General features: G+C 32.9%; 1 protein-coding gene across 8 annotated transcripts in view; it reads right to left on the reverse strand.

Moving 5' to 3' along the window:
- The window catches only part of LOC145280106 (TBC1 domain family member 2B-like), a 414,275-nt gene that overhangs the window by 190,067 nt on the left and 199,025 nt on the right, over window positions 1-25,183 (reverse strand). For 4 of the 8 annotated variants that reach the window (XM_080131848.1, XM_080131845.1, XM_080131846.1 and 1 more), the window contains one exon: window positions 7,365-7,409. The exons of the other annotated variants lie outside the window; for them this stretch is intronic. In XM_080131848.1, coding sequence (XP_079987974.1) covers window positions 7,365-7,409 — 45 coding nt within the window. The remainder of the gene's footprint in view (window positions 1-7,364; window positions 7,410-25,183) is intronic. 8 annotated transcript variants of the gene reach the window in all.

The raw sequence follows: 25,183 nt of genomic DNA on the forward strand, positions 1-25,183 counted from the left end.
ATTTCTAAGTTTAATTAAAGTTTAATGTTTTTTTTATTCAATTGTAAGGTTAAGCCATTCTTAACATGGGGAGGGTGTTTTGTACCTATTCTCTACTTTAACCTTACAATTGAATAAAAACAACATTAAACTTTAATTAAACTTAGAAATACGATTTAAACTATAGCGCGGATCATAAGTGCACTAGCACCCATTTTTTTTTATTAATAAATGTTTAGTAATTATTTTTCTTTAAATATTCATAAACAGTAAAAACGTCGTCATTTAAAAAGAAAATGCTATTTAAAAAAGAAAAGAAAAAGTTTATAAAAGTGACACATAAACAGTAAAAAAAAAAGTCGATAAAAGTGATTAAAAACAAAGGCGATAAAAGTGAGATATTATTAATAAATGTGTAGTAATTTCTTTTATTTCAATATTCATAAACAGTAAAACTTATAAAAAGTCGATAAAAATTCATGATCGTTTAGTTACTATGGCAACTAAAACATGTCCTTTGCTCATGCGTAGGGAGAAGGCAGTGTTTTTTATGGTGTTCGGCAGGGAACTCAAATCGCGACCAGTTCCAAAGATTTCTATCTAGAATTCATCTTTATAAAAATAAAAGTTATAAAAAGATATGTGAATAAAATATATTTTAAAATCTCGATTGTTTATACTTGTGATTTTATTATGCATAAAAATTGCCTCGGCCTATAATTATTTCTCCTTCACTAACCACCGACACATCGCACTTTAAATATATATTGAATTGTATTAAAAACGTACACAGAAAAAAAAATGTCCAAAACCGTATAGAATGAACCTTTTTTTAATAAGTTTTATTCAGTCTTTATTTGAACTTAATGGACTGGGTTTTTTTTTTAAATTCATTTTTGTATTTATTGACTGTTTTATTCTTTTTATCATTGTTTGATAAAAAGAATAAAACAGTCAATAAATACAAAAATAAATTTTAAAAAAAGAAACCATAGAACTTTTATAATGAAATATATATTATGGACTGTTTTTCAAACATCGAAATTTTAAAATTAAAGTTTTATTTAAAAAAAAAAAAAAAAAAAAGACGAGGTGTTTTGTTTTTTCGAGATATTTTTTTTTTCGCCATTTATCACTTTAAAATTTTATTCAACAATGAAATGATAAAAAAACACTTTTTGTTAAATATATTTAAAAAGAATTATTATAAAATATCTATAAAGTCTATTTTTTTATGTCTATAAAAGTTTGTTGAAAGTTAAAATAAAGTTTATAATTTAATTGAAAACAAAACACCTCGTCTTTTTTTTTTTTTTTATAAAACTAACTTTAATTTTAAAATTTTGATGTTTGAAAAACAGTCCATAATATATATATGCCATTATAAAAGTTCTATTTTTGTTTGATAAAAAGAATAAAACAGTTATTAAAAAGTTCTGTAAATATATTATAAACGCACCCAGAAAGACACTGATTTATTTAAATATCTTTTATTTTTTTAAAAATCGTGCTAGCGAATATTCGTCAAAATTTAATATTTAAAAATATTATTTTAAAAATATATTAATTGCCGCTGAAGGTAATGTTTTAAAGAATAATTAAACTCTGGAATTCCATCCCAGGCCACTGCTTAGTGCTTCCCAAACTGTACTGACATGCAGAAGTTCAAGTGTAACGTGGACCGACATCTTGCTGCCCAAATCCCAACATAGTACCCCAGTAGTTGTTGCCCCTGATAGTATCCCCCTACACCAAAGTGGCAATGCGCCTTGTTTGGGGTGAAAATGTAATAAAAAAAATAATAAATTGTCTTAAAAACGCACATAGAACCCCCCCCCCCACAAAAAAAAACACGGTACATAAATATTAATCTGGGTGGAAAAAATCCGAAACAGAAAGACACCCATTTATTTAAATACGTTTGTTTTGTTACTTACTTTAAAAAAATGTTTTGTAAATATATTTTTTTTCTTTTAAATCTTCAAAAGTTTTGTAAATATATAAAAAAAAATTTGTTGGTGAATATTCGAGCATGTTTGCTATTTGACGTGTTTACAAACACCCGACGCCATGTGCTTGTGCCAATGTCAAGGTCGAATCACCGGTGTTAGTTGAATTGTGCGCTTGTCACCGCCAGGCGGCGTCGTCTGCTACAGGGTATCTATTCTTTACTTGATCCGAATGTTATAATTGAAAACTGATCCTGACAATAAAAGTCATAAATATTTTTTTTTAATTTATTAAAAAAAATTTTTTTTTTGAAAGTTAAGTTTGTAATCGATATGAGATTAAAGTGAAAATGGTTTTTAAAAAAGTGTAAATTGTGAAATTAAGAGGTTGGACGGGGGGGGGCAATCTCTTAGACGTCCACCAAAAAATCTATAGTATTTTGTTTTTTTTTTCACATTATCCCAAATTCAGATACTTTCTTTATGACTTCAAAACACAAGAACTATTTTACAATAATATTGTCATTTTCGTCCATATCGGACATCCCTAAAAACAGCAAAGAAAATATTTTCTTTTATTTCTGACTTAAAATTAAAAATTATAGAAATACTATGAATGAAACCAGTAATATAGAGTTTAGCGCTAGTAGAGAACTTTTTATTTTCTTTATAGCTTGAAATTGAAAATTATATTTAAAAAATATGAATGAAAACGGTAATAGGACGGTTAAAACTGGGTCTTCATTTATTTTCTACTAATTTAGTAAAAACAATGAAAAAAAAAAAAAAAAAACTTAATCGTTTTTAGCCCATCGTTTTTTGTTGTTGTTTTGTTTTTTTTACTAGTTTTCCCTGCATCAAAAATGCTTCAACGTTAATGGCGCAGGCGCACTGCAAATTTAAAATGCAAGAGCGTTAAAAAATTCAATAAACATAAAAAGATGTCTACACTTTCATCTGCTTTTCCCAAGTGGTTGCATGAATGGCTTATCAACGTCTACATTCCCTTGACTATGTATGGCTTTTATTTTATTTTATAAAAGAGAGACGTAGCGATATTGATGTAAAATATGTGAATTGCTATTGCTGTGTAATGAGGTCTACGCATATTTTCTGCGTTTCCATGAGTATGAAATGACCACGGAGTCTACTGCTTTAACAATCTACTTTGATTCCAACTCTTGAAACTTTTAAAATTATAAAGCCGATATAACTGATCTTTCACTAGTAAACACTTATATATAACTAGCTACACATATGCAATGTCGTCCAATAGTCTATTTACTTGAAATTTATTTTGCTTCTATATTTTTTTAAAAATAAATAAAATAAGTATATAATGAACGAATAGAGTTATGAATTAGGTTGACAAGGATGCAGAATTGTTCATTTTGATTTCAAATGATGTATTTTCAACTAAGTTTTCGTTACAATACTTTTACTTTATATATCATTTTAAATAGTTTTCTATCTAATCGTTTAAATTACAATCGTTTTAAAACAATTTTCTGAACGTTAAATACAACATAGAAAAAAAAGAAAATTTGCACAATTTTCTTACTTCGATTCAAGCTAGGTCGAAAAGCTGCTGAAACAGCTCACGATATCAACGAAGCATTTGACCCAGGAACGACTACTGAACGCACAGCACAATGGTGGTTTGAGAAATTTTGTGGCAGTGATAAGAGTCTTGAGGATGATGAGCATAGTGGTCGATCATCGGATGATGACAACGATCAATTAAGAGCCTTAGTCAAAACCAATCCACACACAACAGTTCGAGAACTTGCTTCTGAATTAGATGTAACGTATACAACGATTTCCAACCACTTGAGAGATTGGAAAGACAAAAAACATGATAAATAGGTGTCCCACGAATTGAACAACAACCAAAGAAACGCCGCTATGAAATGTCATGTTCCCTTCTTTTACGCAACAAGAACAACCCGTTTCTCAGCCGGGTTGTAACTTGTGATGAAAAGTAGATTCTTTACGATAACCAGCGATGTTCAGCTCAGTGGTTAGATACCGACGAAGCTCTATGGCACTTCCTGAAGCTTTATTGTCAACCTGACACATTTCTTTTATCAAATATAATTTTTCTTTTCTAAACAAAGGGAAGTAAATCTGTAATAGATGAATATAGAATTAACTCCCATTACAAAAATAAATTGTGGTTACACAAAAATAAATCCAGTCAGACTTCATCCACAGTGCCGAACCGCCATAGAACGTTAAGATGAATAGTGTTTCTTGCGATTCTAGCCACAGCTAGAATGGTGATATGGACGTCACAACTGAATGAGAAACGTGGGGTTGAATTTTTTGCTGATCAGGATCTGATCTCATTCTTCAAACACTAGCTGAAAGTCAAGATCAGATGTGATTACATCCCGCAGCCTATGACAGAAGATGGGTGAGAATAGTGAGATTGTGTGCATGAAGAGGTGCCAAGTTGGAGTTGTATTCTCCGCCCAAGCATGGTACACACGGTTCCAGGTTCTGTGGGACTTCCAACCCCTTAAGGTAAGCCCTGTCTAGATTAGGTTCTTAGCTAAGCGAGTGAATGCCCTCCCCCTTCATCCCTGATAGGAAACCTCTAAGATGGCCACATCCCAACTTTTCTTTTTCACCCCATCCCCAACCACCCCAATAATTGATCTTATCTTGGAGCAATATCATATATTCCCCCCAACTCCTCCACTCTAATTTTTCTTTGATCTCAACCCTATTTAGAGATTAACCGGCTTGTTTTCTGGGTGGGGGAGACATCAAGCCGGAAACCAGTGGGTGGTCTACCATCTAGAAAGGTTTGGGAGGGTCTAAGTAACACTTTTTATTTATTTCTTTGGACTCCACCCCCCAATCCACACTAATTAAATAGCACTAAAATGATTTTTTATAGAATTCTATTTTTACACACACACACATATATATATATTTATTTATTTATTTATTCACAAAAAAACGATTTGATTTGTAAATCTTAAGTAGGACGACCCCTGGTGTGTTTGTGGTATTATGGTAAATGAGAACTTTAGCCAGGATTGGTGCAGACCAATCAAAGGTAGAGTGACGAGGATGACCATAGATCTCCCCTCCCCAATTTTTGAGTGACCTTGTGCCTAATCTTTTATTTTGTAAATTTTCAGCAAAATAAAAAAATACATAAATCAAAAAACATGATATAAATGCGGGTGTACCTCAGGGGATCCTTGGACCTTTATTATTCCTCATATTCATAAATGACCTCCCTGACAAAATTGTCTCCGAGATGGGTATATTTGCTGATGACACTCTGCTCTATAATAGACATGAGGGGAATATGAATGAACACATATCTAAGGCTGAAACCTTAGGGGAAGACCTCCAGTCTGAACTGAATGGGGGACATAAATAGATGATAACATTCAATGCTGCCAAGACTAAGCTTCTTTCCTTTAATGATTACAAGAAATCTTCTCAAGCACTGATAGCCATGGCTTCTTTCCTTTAATGATTACAAGAAATCTTCTCAAGCACTGATAGCCATGGCTTCTTTCCTTTAATGATTACAAGAAATCTTCTCAAGCACTGATAGCCATGGCTACTTGAAAGCTCTTTGTACAAACTCCTCGGTTTAACGTTCACAGATACTGTGGAACAAATACATTGAGAGTACTGCCAAGGTTACTGTGAAGAAGATGGGCTCTCTCTACTTTGCTAAAAAGTTACTTATGTTTGAAATTATCCTGTACTTCTACGAGGCCACTCTTCGATCATGCATGGAGTACTGTTACCACATTTGGACTAGTGCATCTGCTACTAGTCTCACTCCAAGACATGATTCAGAAAAGAGTTGCCAACCTAATAGGTTCTGCACTGTCGATCAAACTGCAAATTTTGTCCAAAAACGTTGTATCACTGTGTCTATTTTATAAATATTTTAATGGAATGTGCTCGGACGAACTCAAGCCATTTATGTATAAACTTGTGACTATCCCCTCAGATACTGTAAAGCTTTCTACTCAAATAGTTTCTTCCCTCAAACTGCTGCTAGACTTTGGAATTTCCTCTAGAGTCCCTACTTCTTGTGCTGTACTGGCAAGCAGAAGTTTAAATGTAATGTAAACAGACATCTTGGTGCTCAACTCACCATATAGTGTTCCTGCAAATTTTGACCCAGATAGTAGCCCTTTACATCCAAGTGGCACTGTGCATTATTTGGAGGTGAAAAAACACTTAAAAAAATATGTTCATAAAAAGTAAAATAACTCGAAAAGGAAATTTGCAATTAAATTTTATATTAGATTTACTTTACACTGACGACTTAATAGATTAAAAAAGTATCTGAAAATAGTAATCTTAAATGTTTTTGTTCAGAAAAGAAATCCAAAATTATTCCAATATTTCTTATAAACATCTCTGCTGCAAATAATATTGTTTGATTATTAACTATAGAAATCTATTAGTTATCTTATTAAAAAATTCTAAAACCACTCTTTGCTAGTTTCTAGCTTACTTCTTTTTTTTTAAATTGATATATTGTATTACTGGATAATTATGATCATTTTAAACCTGTTAACGTCTGTAGATTTTTTGTGAAATATTCAGATTCCTTGCAAAAAATTACACTGATATGGCAACTTAATCTTGTGTTTTGATATAACATTTTTACTAAAAAAGTAGCATAAAAATTGTGATGGTCTGAAAGAGGGGAAAACATCCAAATGTGCAAAATAAAAAATAGTCATAATCTTATTTTTAGATTAAAAATTTTTTAAAGTTTTTTTCTCAAATCAAGCCATCCAACAAATGTCAGCTTGCAAAACGAATATGATGAGAACTACTACACTAGCGAAAACACTCACTATGTTCATCCATATTGACGAGCAGTTTTTTGTTGTTGCTGTTTTTTATTTTATTCTTTTAAATCTTTTGATAAAAATCAACTATTTTTTTCATTCATTTTAATAAAGTTTTTAAATATTTAATATTATAATATAGCGCATCAATTCGCAAGTTATTTTATATATAAATATAATTATAATATTACTTTAAAATATGAAACTCCGCTACAAACTTAACAGCAATCAAAGTAAACATAAATTGTCATAACTTCCTTAATTCATTAGTTGTAGATTTACAGGTTCTTTTTTAGCTCATAAAGCTCTTTCTATGTATGTCATCATTGCGATATTTTAAGCAATTTCAATTTTTTTTTCATGTGCATTGCTACTATACTACAAAATCGACTACTACAAACAATTGTCAAAAAAAAAAAAATTGCATATTCACAATATAAAAAAATATGCTAAATCAATGTGTTAGGCTTGCATATTTTAAAAGCATGTCTATACAATTTACTCTACTGCTAAACGAACTAATTGTTCTACAATGCAAGAAAAATTTAGACTAAAATTAGAAGTGCCATCACAATAGTGAGATTGTCCTTACAAATTATACCGTGTCGCTTGACTGTTGGAGAAATTGAGAGGGAGCCTGAAAAAATAAAACCTCATTAGTTTAATTGAAAAGATAAAAATAAATTAGTGTATATTTCAATTCTGTCAAAGGTCTAATTATATTTATATTTACACCTGGTCAGTGAGGGTTGAGGACATGTGTTGCATGGAGAGAAATATAAGAATGATATGATGGATGCTTAATGTGAGTTTACAGGACAAGCTTAGATCTGAAAACCTCAGAGGAAGATCAAATTTGGACAATTTAGTAAGATGTGTGGCAAATAGGTGATTTTGTTGGTTTGGCCATATTGAAAGAATAGATTAGAGTTCTTGAGTTAGTAGATGCAGAACAGTTGGGGTAGCAGGCTCAGCCTACAGTGGAAGGCCAAGGAAAACATAGGAGGAATGGATAAGGATAAACTTGAGAAAAAGAGGGATAAATTAATTAATCAAGCACTAGTTCACCACCTCGCAAAAGCAAATCTTTTCTCTGACAAACAGTATGGATTCAGGCAATGTCGTTCTACTGCAGATATTTTAACAATCATCTCTGAACGCATTTACCATGTACTGGATAAGGCGGGCAAAGCCAGGGCTGTAGCCCTTGATATATCCAAGGCTTTTGAAAAAGTCTGGCATAAAGGGTTGTTAATGAAAATTAAAATGTATGATATAAGTGGACATATACTAAATATAATCAGATCCTTCTTAGACAATAGAAGCATACATGTTATTGATGGACGTATATCCAAGCAGCATAACATTAATGCCAGAGTGCTTCGGGTCGATACTTGGACCATTATAATTCCTGATATTCATAAACGACTTCCCTGATAATATTGTCCGAGATGGGTATATTTGCTGATAATACAACACTCTATAATATGCATGAGGGAAGAACAGATGTACATAAATCTAAGACAATAACAGAATTGTTAGAAAATGACCTCCAGACTATAGTGGAATGGGGCCGCAAATGGATGGTAACATTTAATGCTAGTAAAACTAAGCTGCTTTCCTTTAACAATTACAAGAAGCCTCTCTAACCCCCTATATCCATGACAAATCGCACCCTACCTGAGAATTCTACCTTCAAACTCCTCGGCCTAACATTTGCAGGCAATTTGAACTGTAACAAATACATAGAGGACATTGCAAAGGCTGCTGTAAAGAAGGTGGGTTCCCTCTATCGAGCTAGAAGACTACCTGCGCCTGAGAGTATCCTGTGCCTTTACCAGGCCACCATTCTCCCATGCATGGAGTATTGTTGCCACATCTGGCCTGGTGCATTTACCACTAGTCTCTTCCTCTTTGACAAATCTTTTTTGGACTTAATCTATCTAATCGGTCCCACTTTATCAACTAAGCTCCAGCCCCTGTCCCAATGCCACAATGTTGCATCACTGTGTCTGTTTTACAAATATTTTAACGGAACGTGTTCTGATGAACTTGTTGCACTCGTATCCCCCTGGATGTACATATCCCCGACAAACCCGCTTAGCAATAAAATCTCACCCCTTCACTGTTGATGTCCCTGAATGCCAGAAAGTTTTCTATTCTAATAGTTTCTTCCCTCGAGCAGCTAGACTTTGGAATTCCCTTCCTGCTTCCCTGGCTGTACAGATATGCAGAAGTTTGAATGTAACATAAACAAATATGTTGTTAATCTTTCCTAGACATGGCCCCAAATAGTAGCCCCTTATGTCCAAGCGGCGATATGCTTTGTAAGGGGTGAACATGAGTAAAAAAAATAAAAAAAACAAGGCCAATAGCCATTAGTTGCGTGCTCTCATGTAATGAATGAATGCGTGAATGTAGGATTGACATGAAATTCTTAAAGATAACTAAAATGACCGAAAAATGGGCTGTAATAAATAAAAAAGTAAATGACTTAGAATGACTTTAATGAACTTAAAGATGAATTGAATGACCTTAAGAAATAACTGAAATCCTTCAAAAACAACTTGAATGATCTGGAGAATGACTTGAATGGCTTTGAGACTGACTGGTTGTAAAGCGGGTGATCATTTTACATTAAATTAATACAGAAAAGTGATCCCCCACTTTATATCACGAGTACAGCATGTAGTAAGAACAGATACTACACTTAAAACACTAAGAACAGCATCTATTAACAACAGACCTTTGATCTTAACCAAAAAGGCCAAGCACAAAAGTGTTACGGACAGACCGACCGATGGACCGACTTATAGAGTCGCTTGCACGCGACTAAAAATTTAAATTTAAAAGAAATAAAGACCTGGCCAGTTTGAAAGTCAATTTCTAAAATGGCATTTAACAAGTGCCAGCTTGTAAAACTACACTAGCAAAATGTTCACTATGTCTATCCACATTGAAGAGCCGTTTTTGTTTTAAGGTTAGAGTTAGAATTATGTATTATAAAATTTGCAAAAAATGAAAAAAGAATGAAAAATGTCAAAAAAAATCTAATAAAAATTCGAAAATGTTAGAATAACTATATTTTTTTTCTATGAATTATAGTAAATTGTGAAAATTAGTAACTTTTTACAGATTATATTAGAATCGTCCTTTTTATCTTATTCTCCTAAATTTTTTGATAAGAAACAATTTTTATTTTGTTTTGATATTTTTCATTCATTTTAAGTTCATAGTCTGGAGATGATTATTGAAAAAATTAGTAAATATTTAAAAAAACGTATTTTAATATTATGATATTTAAAAAAAAACACACACACACTGAAATGAATTTAAAGTTGTCGGTTGTATTTCATCAAATTCTGACGAGATCGGTATCATTTTGAAGCTTGACATGTCAAACAACAAATATTGAAAAAATGGCCAAAAACATTAATTCCTTCATCCTCAATTCGACTATTTTCCACAAAGGTCAGTTTTTTTTTTACATTTTCGCAAGTCATCGTCTCCTTTCGATTGACTACCCTTAATTCCAATGCTCACGACTTCCGATTTCACCACGGACGGATCAGCTAAGAAGTTAGTTTTTTTTCACCTTCTTTTCCTCCTTCGTGTTATGGGTTTGAACCTGCCTACAACCACTTTTCTTTGTTTTTTTAACACCTTTCGCCACTCGGGATGCCTACTGTTGTTTTGATATATCCTCCCCACTACTACCCCTTTTTTTAACACCTCTCTCCATCCGGGGTTCCTTACTACACCACATCAACACACCCAGGCAACGCCGGGTACCCCTGCTAGTTTAATATATAAAAGGCAAAATGTGTGTGTGTGTGTGTGTATGTTTGTATGTCTTGCAAAAACCTTTAACAATGTCAGACCATGACAAAATTGGTATCGTTAGAAAGATCGATCTCTCGGGCGACAACTATTGAAAAATTGGCCAAAAGATTAATTTTTTGACCGTCAACTGGGTCATTTTTTTGCATAGATGAGGGGGGGGGCAGCTCTTGCGTCAACATTTTTGCAAAGTCATTCATGCCTCACGATCTTGATGTACAAAACACGTTATTTCAAAGGCCTGTGACGTCACAAGTTGCATGGGTGAGACAGCTAATGTGTTTGCTTTTTTTCACCTCCTTTTCCTTTTTCACATTACAAGTTTGAGCCTGGCTACTGCAGCTAACTTTTTTTTTGCGCTCACACCGGTACTCGCTATTTTCATTTTTTTAGGAGGTTGCTTGCTCAATATGCTTAGTATACGACCTCTCTACATCCGGACAACACCAAGTACCCATGCTAGTCTCTATATATAAACGGCAAATGTGCGCACGCATTTTTTGTATGTCTCAAAAAGGTTTTTTCGTCGATGGTCCCGGGGGGGGGGGTACTATCGCTTAGAACTGTTTATATAGCCCCTAGATAATAATATCTATGATTTGGGAACGCGGGTCGCCTCTAGATTTATTTACGGCAACTTTTACAAAATTATTGCTATTTTAGCCCGTCTTGTGTTCGTTCAGCTTTTTTGTATAAAACCGAAACTAATTCAAAGCTAAGGCGTGTTCCCGGCAATCACACCGGGAAACGTCCAGAAGCAATCAGCTTTGATCAATGTGGGGCCAAACTCCTTATATCAGACAATTGCTATTCAATCTGGACAATGGGGAGCTGGTTTACCCCTCCCTAACATCTTGTGGAAACAACCAAAGTTGGGTAAAAAAAAAACAAAAGCTGCCCTGCAGCAAAAGTTAACTCCGTGACTTCTATTTGACCTCATTAATGAGGTCAAATAGAAGTAACGGGCATGTGTCAATTCTATTTTTAATACTTAAATAAATAAATTCAAACGTGTTTCAGTTGCTCTTTGTTGGCGGGTAATGTGTCAGGTTTTTTTGCACACTTTATCGAAAGGTTGTGAGTTCGAATCGTGGTGTGAGATGTCTTTTTTTTTTTCGATTTTTAAAGGTTTAATATTGAAACAGAGTTATTTAAGCCATTTTTCACGTTCTATGTTTTTTTTTGTTTTTATTTAAGATTTTTTAAAGAAGTTTTAACGTTCGTTTTTCTGTTTTTTTCCCATCACATTCGCGGTTTCTTTTTTGTTTTTGTTTTTCCGATTTTAAGAAATTTTAACATCATTCGTTTGCCTTACGTTAGTTTTCTTTTGTTTTTTTAAATAAATTTTTAAGTTTTAATATTTTTTATGATATTTAAACAGGGTGATTACATCGATTATTCTTTTGTTTTGTTTTACCCCCCCCCCCCCGAGCACACACACACACACCTCTAAACACCTGGGCAACGCTGGGTATCCCGCTAGTCTATATATATATATAAAAGGCAAAATGTATGTTCGAGTGTGTGTGTGTGTGTGTGTGCCCACCAAAAACTTAACAGACGCATCAAACAATGACAAAATTGGTATCATTAAAAAGATCAATCTTTCGGATAAAAAATATCTAAAAATTGGCCAAAAAGATTAATTCTGTGCTGATAAACTGAGCTGTTTTTTGCAAAGAAGGGTCAATTTTTAGCGTCGACATTTTTGTAAAGTCATATGCCTAGTGATCTCAACGTACACTTAAAAAAGATTATTTCGAAAGCCTGTGACGTCATAAGTAGCTATCGTCGAGATGACTAGTGCGTTTGCTTTTTTCACCTCCTTTTTTTTCTTTCGCATTACAGGCTCAAGCCTGCCTACCTACTGCGGCTAATTTCTTTTTTTTTGTACTGCTATTTTGCTTGAAACAAAATCCATTTATTTTTTTTAGGACTGGTAGGTGGTTGCTCAATATATATATATATATATATATATATAAAGAATTGAACATTTTAACATGCTGAAAGAAATAAACAGTAAGATGAGCATCTTGAAATTTGAAATATAGACTTTTTTCCTTTTTATTAAATTATGAAACTTCAAGTATGTTTCTGTATTTCTTACTTCCCTATTAATTGATTAGCAATATTTAATATTATCTTACTATTAACCGATTATCAATAAGTACAAAAATAAACTTTTAAAAAATTCATATTTAAAAAAATAATTTGAATTATCAAATTAAAATCACCGAAATTATTTTTTTGTAAATAAATCATTCCTTTTTCTCTAACTCCCAGGCAACACCAGATAGGTGCATCTAGCAACTAATAAGAAAAAAAATGGTTAATTTTAGGTCATTTATCCTTTAAGAATATCATATTTCAGACAGAGTAAGATAAGAATTTAAGTGGAATTAGATATAACAGCAAAATTATACGTTAGATGGAATCCTTACAATGTTCATAAAAGATTCAGGAAATAAAACAAAATCATTTCATCTACAAAATGCTAAGTAGTGACTCTCAAGTAAAAAAAAAAAAAAAAAATGAAGGCTGTTAAAAAATGTAAATCATTTCCAAAACTTCTAAATAGAAAGATGACCGAGATTTTAAAAGTCACGTTTGTACACAAACAGGATTAACAAGTAAATACTGACCAACCTATGAATGCAATACAACACTTTCTGCTGAGAGTTAAAATTATGCGTGCTGGAATGTGTTGCTTAATTCTATCAATTCTTGGAGGTGTGTATCTTATATATCCTGACACATGGAACTATGAATCTTATACTTAGGAATTTCATCATTCTGGACTAACTTTTGATTTTCAACAAACAATAAATCACCACAGGTTTCCTGGCGTTGCTGCCCGAAGATATTGGCTTCCTGGAACATTGATGCTTTTTGTTTTCCTACTCCCTTTTGCAAAACTTAATTATGTTCTGCAAAACCTAGAACAAAAACAACAACCCGCCTTTTTTTTCTTCCCATTTCTCTTTCTATCTCTCCTACTTCCCGAGTAATGACTAAAACTACTTAAAATGTACCAAACATGAATACCGTAACCATTTTTCCTCTCCATTGAAAAACATTTCATATTCTGCAGAGCAGGAAACAAAAACGATAAAACCCTCTATAAAACAATCAAACATTACAAACTAGCGATTGAAGATACAAATAAAAACTTGCTACAAAATAACTGGATGCAACATGAATACTATTTCCAAAATAAATGGCTTTGGCATTAAATAACCCTGAAAGGGTTGATATGCTGAAAAATAAAATACCCAATCCAAACAATCAAACTACATGTTTCTTTTAAAATTCCAATATTTGATTCAAATATACACATAAAATCTTCATTATAGTAAGGATTATGTTTTGTTTTTTGTTTTGTTGTTACTAATGTTACATAGGGATGGGGTCATATTTAAGATGACGCGGAGTTCATATTAACGATGAGGGTGGCAAGACATTTATAACAGTGAGAGATGGGAATTATACTGTTCTTTTACATCAGAGGGGGAGAATCATTACTTATGATGGAGGAGGGGACACATTACTTGGAAGGGGGTTATACAAAGTTCATAATAAGATGATTAACACATTACCTTCAATTTGTGGTATGACGACACGAAGACAACAGTTACAAAAATCGATGATGTTCTTTATTTCATTTGACCGGTCGAATGATTTGACGTCAGGAATTCACATTGGTTCTACATGGTTAAACTTCAACCCCTTCGCCTTTGAGGAGACCCTCCTCTGACCATGTCAGCTCTTTCCAACCGACTGCTAACTGTTCAAACTTGACTGCCCTACTGATGACTCTGCTAATCCTCGTTCCTACATTGAGAAATTCCCTTTCTGCTATGACGTCAGATATGTGGTTCCAAAACGTGACCAACTCACGTGACTAAGCACCATTTTCAAAACATATGTCTGCAAACAAAGAATTCTCAACTAACCTATTTTTTAACCTATTTTTAATTTGTATTGTTCATTCTTTTTAGCTGACCTTTTTTAATTCAGTTTTCATAAAAGAATGAACAATTAATTCTTTCTACAATACAAACAATATCTAACTATTTTATATGGAATTAAACAATAGCAAAATTCTAACATTCCAATTCTAAATCTATTTCTGAACCTTGCTTACAAGGTTCGAGTCTCGGCTTATCCTAATCTCATTTTCCATTTATCTAATGTTCTTATTTACAGGAAAAGGGAACAGCCCTTTTTCCTTTAACACTAAGGGTCATCACTTATCAAGGTCCAAGGCTCAACAAAAATTTGTTCACATTGGATTTGAAAACAACCATCTTGTAGTAAGCTCAAAAGCAGCCCTGCAGTATTTAGTTCCACATGTATAGTTTTAAGTAAGAAACTTTGCTCATGGAAATTTTTTTTAATTTGGAGCACAAAAAGAGAGAAAGGAAAATTATTAACAGTTGTCATAGCTAAATGAAATTTTATTGTGAATGTTTTAAAAGGGGAATATAAATTGAAGCCCAGTCGTGCACCTGCCATGAAAATAACAACTGAGTAGAGAAAGACTAGTAATGACTCTTCTATGAAAAAGAGGTAATAGGGAGGAGAAGAGGACATCATCCATTAAATTATGAAGTCGGTGTTATATCCTAAAAAGGCAGGACAGAGTGCTCTGAACAGTATTTGCCTAGATATGGAAACAATACTCCATCTAAGGACATAATTGGTTCTTATTCAGATAGAGGATTGCCTCAGGAGTGAGATAACAACTGCTAGAGTGATAGAATGATTGAACCATTTTTCCAGCGATTTTGGCAATAGTTTTGATGTATTCCATTTCAGGTCAGGAGTGGAGGTCAGTCCCAAAAGCTTATCAAAGCTTCCTCAAGACAAGAGCCATTCATTTCAATTGGGACCAAGTGGGGACCAGTGTTGGCTATGAAAAAAAAGAGAAGCTTAATTTTAAACACACAAAAAAAATAACCAACCATTTTTTTTTTCCTCATTAAACTATGTGCTCAAGATCAGAAGAAAGAATTAGAAAGATCTTGGTCGTCAAAGTATGGCACAATCATGTTGACACACCAGTTCTCACCAGATCACCGAAGTTAAGCAACGTTGAGCCTGGCCAGTACCAGATGGGTGACCATTTGGGAAGGCTAGGTGCTGTATGAACTTTCTGGGAAGGTTGGGCATGGGGCCAGTACCCTCACCCTGTAGCATCTACAAAGTTGTAGATGGCCTATGCCCCTCCAGAGGCTCAAAGGGGTGGATGGATGGTCGTTAAAGTGTTACCATAGATGGTTGTACGTTTTATACAAGTATAGTCTTATTAGATGTATCCACGACCCTTTGAGTTGAAGCCATTATTATTTCATTTTGATTTCATTCCCAAATCCATTAACTGTTACATATTTGTTAAGACATTTTCCTTTTTAGCTACAAAGAATGTTGTCTTTGTTTCTATACTATCAATAATGGTAATATACAAGTAAAGACTTATTATTTTGTCATCTAATTTACATGTGTATTTGTGGTCTGTTCATGCACAGCATTAACACATGCAAATTAGATAAAGAATTAAAGCAAGTAGTGATCAATGTTGGAAAATAAGAATCACACTTTCATGAAGATGTTAATATTAAAGTGGTTTAATCAACACAGTGAGAGAGGGTAAGAGAAATACATAGATAACTAAGTGAGAGATTGTGGCTTTTTCAGTTAACTGAATGACATTTTTTTTTTTTTTTTTTTTTTTGCAAATTAGTCCACTGGGCAAATTATTCGTTGTAGTATATAATAATCAATAGAGGATTGATTCTATAATAATACATATGCAATCTGTATAAATTAAAATATGTTTAATTGTAATGTATGACCAGGCAACGCCAGACGTCCAGTTAGTCGTCTGTAAACACAAAACTAAACATCCAATAAATACAACAAAACAAAACTTTTAGGTTAAAATGTTTCTCTCTCTTGCATCCCCCAATTCTGATCTGTCTGTGAATAATCTATAAAAAGTGGCACAAATCCAAATTACAAACGAATGTCCACCAATGCTGAAAACAAAATAAATAAGAGCAAAAAAGCATTTGGGAAATATTTGCAAAACAAATTTCATAATTCCTCAACCTATTTAAATATATGCATATATACATATGTTTAGAACAAAACAAAGCAAGATTTGGTATTCAGAGACTTCAATGTATGCCAAAAATTTTCCCAAGAGAGAGTGGAGGAAATACCAAGAAAAAGTAGTTTTACTGGTCACCTGAGAGATGTATAGAGAATATGAGAGAAACAGAGTATCACAACAAGTAGTATGACCATCAAAGCAATCACAAAGGATGGAGATATTAAAATTACTTGAGACATTAGTATTTCAAAAGTATGTGGCAAGTAATCGATTCAGCTCCAATCCTTGATTGCTATTCCCCAACACATGCTGTAAAACTTTAACAGCAAGAACTCACCTAGCTATGACCACAGCAAAGAACTTTTCTTTCTTTCTCACTCAGAATCAAAAACAAAAAACTTCCATGAACAAAGTTTCTTTCTTAGAACATCCTATCTGTGTATTAAAATACTACAAGGTTGCTTCCTAACCAATTACAACATCGCCGTCTTCAAGACTAGTATAAACAAATACTTGATAAGTCGTCCTCGTGGATAATAAATTCTCAAGTAACCTTCTGCCCATTTCATCTATTGTTTCAATCATCTTATGGTGGCAATCATCATCAACCTGACCATCTCTTTAATACTTACAAATACCCCAACTAATCTGACAAGCAGTAAAATCCCCCCCCCCCACAATGCCGGAAAACCTTCTATTCAAATAGTTTCTTTCCTCGAAATACTAAATTTTGGAATTCCCTCGCGGATCTCTGCTTCTCTGATTGTACTAACATGCAAAAGTTCAAGTGTAACGGGAACAGATATCTCGCTGCTCAACTCCCTACATAGTATCCCTGTAAATTTTGTCCCAATTAGTAGCCCCTTAAGTCAAAGTGGCACTGTGCCTTGTTTGGGTTGAAATAAAATTTAAAAAAAAAACGTCAACACATGCAGCCACAGAGAATGAAGAATTTAAAATTACTTGGGAGATGACTATGAAGGTAAAACACAACATTACCCTAATACAGAAAGATACAAAAGTGGGAGCACCAGATGAGATAGCTCCAACCGAAGACCAGCACATTACCCAGAGTGAGAAAGAGAAGATGGATAGATATTAGGGCTTAAAATTGAAAAAAAAAGAAAACCCAAATAAACCTCAAAGGTGACAGTGATACTCATCGTGATTGGTACACTTGGAACCATCTAAAAAATTAAGAAATTACATTTACTTGATATCATTGGAAGTTTATCCTTCGAGCAACTCATATAGTGTGAAAAGAGTCACATCTTTAAGCTTTGGGAAGCAATTGAGCTAATATTATAGAAAAGCCAATAGAATATCATAAGTAATAAAATAGATTTTAACTTTTTTTTTTTTCTTTTTTTACTTGGGAGTCACCACTTATCAAGGCCCGAAGGCCACTGGAGGATAACGGTTAATGAATGTAAGGTGGTAGTGTAGTAATCGTTAATGGTGTAAATTGGGTAGAATTTGATTATTTAAGGTAACGGTTCAACAAGAACTTGTTTACATTGGACTTGAAGGATTTTACAAGCAGGGATACTCGACTTTGCCCTGTGTCTTGGCTAAGAAAATAGAAAACACACACGCACGTCTTTATATTTTCTGAGTTTTAACATACACAAACAAAAAAGAAGGTAATCCCTGGTAGTTTTCAAGTAAATTAGCATTCTTGAAAATGAAATTCTAAGATTTTTTATTAAACTTTTATTACATCACTTTATTAACATTTATAACATATTCATAATAATTATAATATTGTTATTATCGAAAAAAGTTTTGCATATCTATATAAATAAAACAGTAGATGTATGTATGTCTACATGAAAATATTTAACCGATAAACTCTTAAACTACTGGTCACATAACACTGAAATTAACAGGAAATAGTAATCATACACCAAGGATGATTTAAATGAGTAAAATCTTTGTTCGGATGGATGGATAACGCATACAGAAATATGTCATCAAATTGAAATGCAAAATTGTTCATTTCAACTTGCTGACATATTTCTATTACTTTTTTGCATACGCAAATTCATTCATAACTTGAAGTGGTCTAATTTTATATCTTTATCTGTTGATAGCTCAGAGAGTAGGGAATGTGGTTGGAGCACTAAATGTTTTGGTTTCGATTCTAGCTGATGGTACCCAAGTTATTTTTTTTTAAACTCTTGAAATCATTACTACATACTATATATATATATATATATATATATATATATATATATATATATATATATATATACTATATATATACTATAAAATACTCAGTAGTGAATTGACTGTAATAATAAATACAGGAACTACATGAATGAAAATATATTTAAGCATATTTTATGACTGATCAAGGCCCCCCCACCCCAACTACATAATAAAGATTATACGGATTTCAAATGTATATTGCAGATTAAAAATTTATTAGAAATTGTTTATCATGTATGCAAATTAGGGAATTCTATAAGTGTTTGTGATCCATTGTAGATTATTTGAAAATATTATTTCATGTGTCATAGAAGTAAATAAACAAAAGGTCTTTTGATGTAAATAGAGTTTAAGTTTACATGTATTTAAATACAAAAGTTTACATGTATTTAAATACAAAAGTTTACATGTGTTTAAATACAAAAGTTTACATGTGTTTAAATACAAAAGTTTACATGTATTTAAATACAAAAGTTTACATGTGTTTAAATACAACTATATTTTGAGAAAGTTTCCTCATTTCAAACATCAAGTAGATGCACAAATAATTGAGGAAGTGAATTTAAACATTTTTTGCACATTTAAATTAATTTAAATGAAAGACTGAACATTGCCAGATTTTTTGTAAAAACAACTAAAGATTGCAAAAATAGCTGAAAAAATAAACATTTTTAAAACGCGAGAAAGAAAAGATGTAGAGTAAAACAAAAAAATCAGATGGAGAAACAGATGGATACAGAAAGAAACGCGCAGAGAGAGAGAGAGAGAGAGTGAGAGAGAGAAAGGATGAGAGAAAGAGAGAGGGTGAGAAAAATAAATCTTGTCACACTTATATGATTTACACAAATGGAATGTCTCAAAATTTCATCTGAACAAAATCAATAATGCATGGCAAGATATTTTCTTCATATAGCATCAAAATTCTTTCCCATTTCCTGCACTAATAATACCAGAATAATATTTTCAGATGCAAACACACACACACACACATATATATACACACACACAAGATAAAATCTATGTATCTATGATAGTAAGAACGTGCGTGAGGACACTTTTCAATCTATATACCCAACAAATTTTTGATCTACAGCCTTGAAATTTCATATATAGAATAGTCAGACATGTGGAAAACTGTTTAATCGGTTTTCATCCAGAAAAATGGCTGCTAAGAAGTCAAAATTGAAAAATTAGTAATTAGGGATCATAGAATTTTTATCTGTTTGTCAACTATTTCACAAAGTTTGAAAACACTTTTTAAAGAACGTGTCAAACTGGCTAATGGTTATCGTACTTGACTCACTGTCTTTAGGTTTTCGTTTCGATCTCAGCTCATATTTTTTTTTTTTTTACTTACAAAAAGTGAAGTGTTTAGAAAAAAACATAATACTCGCATGCACATGTCTCAGTTGCTTTCTGTTTTTTTTTATTTTTGTTTTTTTTAAGGAATTTAATGTTACGTTTAATACCAGGCAACACCAGGTACATTTTCTAATAGTATATATTACTGAGGTATATATTTTATAGATTATATTTCGAATTGTAACAAGCATTAAGCTCAATAAATGTTAATTTCCACCTTCAGAGCCTGTATACCATTTCTTCTTCTATAATATAAATCAAACGTGTGCTGGTGTGTGTGTATGTCTTGTTAAAACTTTTGACACACGCAACCAACACTTACAAAATTGATATCATTTGAATCATCAGACAAATATCGAAAACTTGGCCAAAAACATTAATTCTTTCACCATCAACTGGGCTGTTTTTTACAAGGAGGGGTCACTTTTTTCATCGACATTTTTGCAAAGTCATCATATGCCTTGCAATGACTAAGCTTAATTTAAATGGTGGCAACATCATATGTCACAGCGCACATGATGATTAAACAGTTCTTTTTTTTTTTTTCACTTTCTATTCCTTTTAGCATTACAGCTACATTTGACTCCATTTGCTAAGCCAGACCACTAAACAATTGCCACATATAGAAAGAATTTGAATGCCTACTGGACACTGTTCTCAAGTATCTCAGATCTCTCTGTAGAAGCGTTTGTTAGGACCACCTAGTATGAGGATACTATTCCCTACAAGAAAACCTTGATCAAATGTTTAAAATGACAATATTCCAAGGCCAAATAAGAACCCCTCGGTATGGTCACCCAACACTTCAAATGATGTTGCCTTTAGTAACAGAACCAAGCTAAGTGCTTCACCAGACTAGATGAATGCGTATCCTGTAATCTGATAAGACTAAAATACCCCAAAAAGATATACTACAACATAGTTAACTTGTCGATTGGGGAAAGAAAAATGAAGGTTTTTCACTTTTTTTTTTTTTTTTTTGCAAAAATATTTGTTGCGAGCTGCACAAAGCCAGATTTTACAAAACGACTTTCATAAAGTAAATGTCGTAAAACGTTTAGCAAAAAAATCTACAAAATTGGTCTCTCGATCAGTGAAAGAATATTATTTTCCTGGATGAGTCATTCTGTACCTTGTTTCCGGCTATCAGCCGAGTGCAAGAGACAGCCAAAAAGAAGCATTCTGGTCCAAACTGTCTTCTTCCAACCGTAAAATATAGAGCGGTTCTATGATGAGTTTTATCTTGGCAGAATTATTAGTCAAAACTAAGCTTTTCATCTGATCAACGTCATCATATGATGCTCAACAGCAATAACAAGCAGCAGCAGCAGCAGCTGAGACGTAATGATATGACTGACAACGTGGGTTTACCAAGTTCAACTAATTCTGACGGAAACAATCTTTTAGGATAATAATGAATCAATTCACACAGCTAAAGTTGTTACCAGGTGGCAGAAAGAACGTTCTACCCAAGTTGAACATTTTATCTGACCAACAAAGTCCTCAAATCTTAATATTAGTAAACATGCATTTAACCTGTATGATGCATTTTAGAAAAACAAGTAAAGAGTCAATATACCATCATCACTACAAAAGTTGAAGACTTTTAGCTGAAAATGGACAAAGATTCCTTCGGGGAACAATACAAATTTGTACTTAACAGAATTCAAGCTGCAATTATTGTCAATAAAGATGGTTTGCTATTCTAAGTTTATTTTTTTATTATTCAAACTGGATAGTAGTGTCCGTTATAAATAAGCTTAAACAGTTTGGCACAACAGAAAATTTATCTTGGCATGAAAGAAAACCAAAATTTCCACTATGAATGGAATAAAAGGTTAATATAGACGCAGCAGTTTTGAAAAATATAGTTTAATGTTTGGATATGTTGGATAAGAGCGTAATAATGTTGTGTAGGTAGAAATGGGCAAAATATGTAAACCAATCACAATGAAGTTCTGTTTAAGAACCAGGTTACCATTGTTACCTGTGCTGATCAGATCGCTCTGGTTAATGAATGCACACATGAACGTCAAGTTTTTTGTTGATGTATCAGCAAAGAATGCAAAGGAGATAGGATTAGAAATAAACCTAGAGAAAACAGAATGTATGTCTACAATTAAAACACAGTTTAACCTAAACATTACTCAAAAAGGGTGTCGATAACTGTTAAACTAAAAGTTTATTTTTGTCTTCTCAGTAGTTTTACATGGCCTTGATTGTATCAGATGGACAAAACAACTAGCCAATTGCAGTGAGCGGTTTCAAAATCACGTAATGCATTCCATTATGGGACACTGCCTAATCGAAAAAATACAACCAAATATCCACCCTCCATCAAACTACTCCCTATCCCCTCTATTTGATAAAATCAAAAGTAAAGCCCTTAATCTTTTTGGCCATGTCAAATGATATGCTTTGAGGGTATGTTAGAAGGCAAAAGAAGCAGAGGAAAGCCAAGGAGAAGGTGGAGAGAAAATATTTTTGATTGGACATCTTTCAACAGTTGGGCGTCCATCAACCAACTTGTCCTAAATCAGAAGGAATGGTGAAAAATAAGTCACATGTGTCCGCAATCTGCACCAGAAGTGGAAGATCCGATTCATGATGATACCAGTTACTCAGTTTAATTTTGCCAAAGTGTTTTGGGGGAAAAAAAGTTTAGGGAATAAGTACTACAGAGTGATGATTTGAGTTCTTTGGATATAATAATGTTCAAAAGATTTGACCCAAGAAAGATAATACCCAAGTCTCTAATGACACACTAAAACACAGAAACAGTTAAGGAATGTTTTAAGGTTGTTTTAGTTCATGGAGAATTGGAAGATAAATTGCATTAAGAAAAATAACAGAATATGAAAACTGCATAAAAATTCCAAATAAAAATCGTCAGCACTTATTGATTTTTATGCATCTTTGATTGTCTAACAATATGGAGAAGCAATTAAACTGTCCGTCCATCACTATCGATGAAAACCACAAACATCACTAATAATGCTTAATAATTGCATGTGAAATTTTTTGTGGCAAGAGTTGTGCAATCCCCAACCACACATCTCCTGTGTTAGCACTGTTTTTATTTCCGTGGCAAGTAAAAATTCAGAACGACTGGAAACAATGCCAAGGTAAGTAGAGAGCACATACAGTGCCTGCTATTCCCAAATGGTCACCCATCTGGTACTGGCAATGCTCATCGTTGCTTAACTTCAGTGATCTGACGAGAACCAGAAGGTTTACATGATTATGCCATATAAGCAATTATGATAAATATGAAAGACCTAACAAATACCAAGGATCACACCCAGCACGAACATAGGAAGACTAACGCTGTGGAAAATGCTATCAATATTGCAAAGGCAATAAAATTTGTTTGGAAGAAGGCGCTCTACTTTTCCAATGAAAGCAACAAAGAATTATTAATAATAATCATAACTGATACAGCAATAGTCAAATAGAGACACTGGTTCCTATTAGATCAACAGAGTTAAGCAACTTTATCTATGGTCAGTACTAAACGGTTATGTGCTGTATGTAACAAATCTCTTCATATTAATCTACAAATCGTATACATAAAAAGGAGAGGATTTCAACATAAAATGATCCAGTGATGGCTGATATGTTGTAAAATCATAAAATAACAACTGATGGAAAATTTTGTAGGTCAAAGTCACAACTTCTAAAATTTTAGGAATCTGAGGATGTTTGGATTACTGACTGGGGCTAAAGCACTTATGTTGGGTAAAACTATAACCTCAAAAATATGCATCCCTTCCATCCTTTTATAGAACTTTACTAAGCAAGATCTTTTTTGGACCCTTTAATAACTGTGCCAGAAAGTAAAATAAATTTTATAAAAATATATTTAGTTATTAAATATTAAAAATTAGTTATAATAAAAACTGTTAAAGTAGAGCCTATATAATTGGAAATATTGGCTTAGAAAATATTTAATTTTCTGAAGTTTTATCAAGTTTTTTAATACTAATGAGTCACTGCTTATGAAGATTAAAAGTTATTTAAGGTTAATGAAATTATCAATTGAATGAACAATAATATAAGAGGATTGGAAAACGATGGAGGACAAAAATTTGATTCAAGTGAATCAACAAGTATACACAAAAATCATACGATTTCAGCATAGAATGATGTGACAAAGGTTGAGACGTCGTAAATTCCAACAATAACAAAAACAATAACAGTGCATCCAAGGCAATAAAGCTGTCAGACAAGCAAATGGAAATGCAGACGTGGAAACAGCAAAATCAGCCATTTGCAGACACAGACTTGTTAATATTGCTTTTGTACATCGAGAAAACTGACAGCAAGAAACTTTTCTTTCAATCTGACACAAATAATTCCTTTGTGAACAATATCAAAACGTTGAAAACTTTTCTTGGGAATCATCTTTATACTGATTCACTTTTAGAAAGTGTGATAAGTAGCAGAGTGGTTATTTCATACCAACAGAGTCTTGGGAAAGCTATGGCTGATATGGCCTTGATCTCTACCAGTCTGAGGTATAGTCTTATGCAGTTCTAGGAGGTCCACATTCTCAGGATTTACCTTCTCACACCTTCAGAACTTTTATTCTGCCAGAGTTTTTTTCTTCTAGGGTGCTGGTTTTTTAAAGTTCACTTTCTTGGCCCTGTGTTTAATTTTCCTGCCATTGGAGGGAGATAAACAACTTTAGTATTTGGAATGGTTTTGTTTCATAAAATTGTTCCGAAATTTCATGTAAAATCTTTCAAGTTATTTAATGCCAAATCAGTAATTTTAGAAAAGTTTTTTTTTTTGCTTAAAGTTCTTTATATCTTAAAATATTTATTCATCATGTTTGGTTTGGTTGTTTTGTATAGGAAAATTTTTGTTTTTGCATAACATGA

Source organism: Euprymna scolopes, chromosome 7 (genome assembly GCF_053919585.1).
Source record: "Euprymna scolopes isolate OS-2025 chromosome 7, ASM5391958v1, whole genome shotgun sequence".
Lineage (NCBI taxonomy): Eukaryota > Metazoa > Mollusca > Cephalopoda > Sepiida > Sepiolidae > Euprymna > Euprymna scolopes.